General features: G+C 30.7%; 1 protein-coding gene across 1 annotated transcript; it reads left to right on the top strand.

Moving 5' to 3' along the window:
• The first annotated feature begins 250 nt into the window (after window positions 1-250).
• On the top strand, window positions 251-5,245 carry LOC143543882 (short-chain dehydrogenase TIC 32 B, chloroplastic-like). Its single transcript, XM_077036101.1, has 8 exons — window positions 251-461; window positions 3,460-3,691; window positions 3,797-3,876; window positions 3,955-4,108; window positions 4,174-4,252; window positions 4,326-4,410; window positions 4,667-4,713; window positions 4,809-5,245. Exons 1-8 carry the CDS (start codon window positions 344-346, stop codon window positions 4,986-4,988), a joined length of 975 nt encoding a protein of 324 aa, XP_076892216.1. The 5' UTR covers window positions 251-343; the 3' UTR covers window positions 4,989-5,245.
• The last annotated feature ends 407 nt before the right edge of the window (window positions 5,246-5,652 follow it).

Below are 5,652 nucleotides of genomic sequence, written 5' to 3'. Positions count from 1 at the left end.
ACATAACTACTTCTGACTGGTTTGTTAATATTGGTCTCACAAGTTTACCGAGTTTTGATTTAAAGTCAGAAATTACGAACCATATAATGCCGCTATTAATATATATATATATATATATTTATTTGTAATAAATTCACCGCTAAAAGTTCACGCAATTGACAGTTGACACCCACTCTTATCATTTCCCATTGCTCCCTCTCAACTTTCTTTCACACCTTTGTCTATATAAATACATAATATTCGAGACGAGAATAATGTCTCCAAATTTCAGCTAAATAATATAAGCTCTCTCGATCTCATCATACATACAAACATATAGAAGCTGTCAAAATCAACACCTGGAATGGGGATATTGTCTTTGATAACAGGATGGCCCGGGTCGAGTGGATTCGGATCGTCTTCCACTGCTGAACAAGTTACCGACTCAATCGATGCTTCCAATCTCACTATTATCATCACAGGTAATTAACAAACTAACAAACTTATACATGTAATTATTATTATTATTAGTCATTATGCATGCATTATTATACCACCGTTTTCTGTTAGTATTGGACTTGAACTCTCACCATTTCAATTAACGAGCACCGTGTGTTCTGTTATTGTTTCTCTCACACGCAAGTGTTGTGTTGTGTCTGACAGAAGATAAAAGTGAATTTTACAAAGAATAATAATATGTGATCGGGAAATAGACTCACCGAATAGTCATGAATGACCTAACAAATACTTGCTTATGAAAATACGTTTAAAATTACATACTCGTGACATAGTGGATAACTATTTTCTGGTAAGCCATGATACATCATGCATTTAATGCTGCTATGTACCACCATTGCAACAGCTTCATAGTCCAAATTAAGCCGACCTCTTGCTCTTGCTGCCACCACTGTTACGGTCACTATTTCCTTTTATCATCGCCGCCGTCATTGCAGCCTACCTATATCTCATATACATAGTTCAAAACAACGTCCATTTCATCCACCATTTGATCAAAAGTCGGTTTCATTTCAATCCATTTGATCAACGATCGCGTATGAGCTAATTAATACGTATGTGGAATGGGTCAAGATCGATGGAGATGTCAAATGAAATTAGCACGTTAATTTTATTTTTACATTAACTTTTCCTTTATTATATATATGGTTGTTATACTATTTTAGATTTTTGGCAATTAAATATTATTATAGTATTTGCTGTTGTAAATTAATATTATTATTATTATTATTATTATAACAGAATTTGCTTCCAATTAGTAGAACATCTTAACAGTTAACACAACTTGATTACCCAACAAACAATGGATACTTAAGTTTACTTATTTATATTTTCAATTTGAAACGGACTTATTTATATAACTAAAAATAATTTGAAATTGTGTTATTTTTATTTGCAATTATGTTATTTAGATTTTTTTTTTTATACTTATAACTAACTTTATTTTACTTTTCATTTATATGAAATAATTTAAAAAAATAAGGGATGAAAGATGGAGAAAGACCATATCCCTCTTAAAAAATGATAAGAAAGATGGAAGATGGAAATATGAGGTGGAAGAGAGGGTGGTGAAAGATGGATTGAGATGAAATGAATCACTCCATCTATTCTTAAAAAAGAGTTGAAAATGGCTAAGTTCAGCGACATTCGAGCATCTATATTCGTGCTATCTATAAAATATAGAAGAAAAAATATCGAAAATCACTAAAACACACTACATCGGATTCTCTATAATAGAGAAAAATCCTTAAATACTAAATTACACATTTATATTTAGAGGCTCATATTCACTCATTTATATTTTGTTATGAGTGTATAAAAAAGAGAAAAAATAATATAATAGGTGTTTGTAAGTAAGATATAGATAAAGATGTATAATTGGATTTTAAAGGTTTTATAAAAATAAATAAAATTTAAAGAAAAATATGTTTTAGTTAAATTTCGAAAATAGAGTCCTCTAATGTACATGTTGTCAAATATATTTAATGCCTATCCATTATTAGAATACTCCATTAACACCAACTGTTTATATTATTTTAAAATATTTTATATAACTAGTTTTTATCTCCCGTATTACGGGGGTTGTTTTATATTATTTGTTTTTAATATGTATTTATTTTTTTATTTTTTATTTTTTTTATTGTATGAAAGTTAACAATATATTTATGGTTTGATGTTAAATTGTTTCACAAATAAATGAGATGTTATGGCCCGGTTTAAAAGTTATATGTGTTTGATGACTCCTAAGACCCGTTTATGTTTTTTACTATAAAATTGCTTTTTTATATTATAAATAATATATATCTTTTTTTTAAATAAATCAGATATTAATTTTTAGTATATCCCTACTTTATAGGATTTTTATATCAAATATTTGGTGAGGTTAGTTTTTAATTTAATGAGATGTTATAACCCGTTTTAGAAATATCTGGGTTTGATGAGACCCACATCCGTGAATTCGGGTTAAATGCATGAGAAACCTCCATTTAAACATCAAGCAAATCTGGTGACTCCAAAAAAAGGGGGAGCGACCACATCGCGACACATAGGATTTTTATGTTTTCGTTTATATATATTACAGATAATAATAATATTTTCAACGAGAAACTAAACGATCGACTTATGAATACATGTCATGTTCGTTTACCTATATTTGTAAACGCTTGTTCACGTCTGCTCATATTCGTTCATTTATATTCGCATGTGTTCATTAATATTCATTTTGGGGTATTTGAAAACAAAAAAATTTATAACATGTAGAGTGTACGAATAACTAAATTAATTATTATGCTACTTAAAAATTACAATGAAATAATTACTTTAGTTATTTGTATGACTCGCACAACAACCTATACTTGTACAGGATGTCAAATAATTTTATTTATTTTAGACATTTTAAGTGCTTGGAAAGTTATAATCTTAAAGTTTTGTTATTAAAAGCGGCTACAAATGTTTTTTTATAAAAAACGTACATTTTTATATCTAATAAGAGCTTGGAAAGTTATAATCTTATAAAGTTTTATTATTTAAAACGGCTATAAATTGTTTTTCATAAAAAAATCTATGTTTTTTTATTTAATATGGAGTTAATAAATTAAATTATAATAACATATTTTTTGTAAATCATGTAAAAGATGATTATTTGAAAATTTAAAACTGGTGTGAAGATGGTAAAGGGAGAAGAAACGAGTGTTTTGAATTATGCGTGTTTTGCTGATGTGACATTATTAACGCGCCCACATGGAAATGTGCTAACAACAAAGCACGCTTCCCTATCACAAGGTCACAATACACATCGCTATTTATATCCATTGACCCCATTGTCGTCAATAGCCGCCCTTCCATCCTCCGACACTCAAGTCAAACCAATGATCATCATCACCACTTATATTGCAAATTTGAATTGGATCATGTAATTTAATGATTTTGAGAAAAAAAAAGGTAATTAAGAATGTGGTTTTGCAGGAGGAGCAAGTGGCATTGGGTTAGAGACAACAAGAGTATTAGCAATGAGGGGTGCTCATGTGATCATAGCTGCAAGAAACACCAAGGCGGCAAATCAAGCGAAACAATCCATTCTTCAAAACCATGAGCATGCCAAGATTGATGTTCTTGAGCTTGATCTTTCATCTCTTAAGTCGGTTAAATCCTTTGCGGATAACTTTAAAGCTCTTAATCTCCCTCTCAATATCTTGATGTAAGCCCTCAAAATATTTTTCTAAAAAGAACAACATTATCATATATTCATATTAGACAACACATAATAAAGAGAAAAAATTGAAACTTTAACTCAAATTTTTAGAAACAATGCTGGTGTTATGTTCTGCCCCTACCAACTATCACAAGATGGGATAGAGATGCAATTTGCAACCAATCATCTTGGTAGGTTATTAATATTAATGTAGCAGTTTTATAAAACTATATTTAACCACCACTGGAAATTATTGAATATGTTCTTAGGACATTTCCACTTGACAAATCTACTACTTGATAAGATGAAAGAAGCATCCGCAACTACCGGAAAGGAGGGTAGGATTGTAAATTTGTCATCTGTAGCGCATCTCTACACCTATGAAGAAGGGATCAAGTTTGATAAAATCAACGATAAAGATAGGTAAATCCGTTAATAGTTTCTGTTTGTACGATGACATACTGATGATAATTCTTTTCTTAAATCAGCTATTCGGACAAAAAGGCATACGGGCAGTCGAAGTTAGCCAACATATTGCATGCAAATGAGCTCTCTCGACGATTAAAGGTATATATATTTGTTTTTTGATCCGTGAATCGATTTTATTCTAACATCGTATTTGGTTAAACATGCAATGCAGAAAGAAGGAGCAAATATTACAGTAAACTCGGTACACCCGGGGTTAATAATGACAGATCTCATGAGGCATTCACTCCTACTTATGAGTAAGTGTCTTGTAGATATTATTATTATTTATTCTAATTCTAATAGTATAACACTATAACCCCAAAACCAAACATCTCTATCATACCCATTCCCATTCTTTTATTACCACATAAACTTAGGACCACTATAACAGTATAACTAGTCATTTTGACATAAAGCTTTACCTAACTACCCGTTTGATAGCATTAATTGTTTTAAAAGATACTATTGAACCATTTAAAATAGCATTAATTGTTTGGTAAAATTGTATGGCAGGAATTTTGAAATTGTTCTCTTATATCCTCTGGAAAAATGTCCCTCAGGCAAGTATTTAAGTGCAACTATCAAATTTACCAAAACTGTTTCGGTTTTTCCTTTCAGATTATTATTGATGTTATTTATATTTTATTGCGTATAGGGTGCGGCAACAAGTTGCTATGTAGCTGTGCACCCGGGCCTAAAAGGGGTGACCGGGAAATACTTTCTGGACTGCAACGAATATCCCGCAAGCAACTTTGCAACAGATCCTGAATTGGCCAAGAAGCTATGGGACTACAGTCATAACCTGGTCAACACTCTTCAGAAATCTTACTTTTAATTTAACTTTTCAGTTTATTTGTGAGTTATTTCAAAAATATGTTATAATGTTTTCTTTTTTTTTTTTTTTTTTTTGCATTATGTTGACTGTGTCTTAAATTAAAGGGGACCGTTCCCTTATGTTTTTTAATTCAATACTGTTGGTCACCATCTGGTTTAATGTTCACATGGTTGTGTTCACAAATTTAAGGGTACGGTTGTAAGTTACTCTTATATCCATTGCGTAGATATGTGTGTTCAACAGCGAGTCGAAAGACTGGATGATTGTGGTATTTTTTTTATCAAGTTTCTTTAAAAACTTATTTTATCCAAATCAAGTGGTATGTGCTTACATGCACTAAAGTACATTGAAAGTTGATTGTTATAAGTCTAGATCAACATTTTTATATAAATGGTTTGCAGTTATTCAGCATAAAACTATCAGTATGCATCTACATGGTTAAGATAAACGAGACAACCCGAGCTAGCTCGTTTAACTTCAAGTATGAGCCGTAGGTTAGCTCGTTAACACCCCTAATTATAACTCCACCACACAAATACCTATATATAGGAATTTAAAACTGTGATTACTTGTACGAGTATCAATCAAGAAATAATATAAAGCACCTATAAGATATATGAACATTGCGAATTGAAAGGGTTTTACCTAACTGAATAGAAAATGT

Source organism: Bidens hawaiensis, unplaced genomic scaffold (assembly GCF_021521415.1).
Source record: "Bidens hawaiensis isolate Kalapana, Puna unplaced genomic scaffold, B.hawaiensis_p1.1 tig00013347_1, whole genome shotgun sequence".
Lineage (NCBI taxonomy): Eukaryota > Viridiplantae > Streptophyta > Magnoliopsida > Asterales > Asteraceae > Bidens > Bidens hawaiensis.
This window is presented reverse-complemented; position numbering and strand designations above follow the sequence as displayed.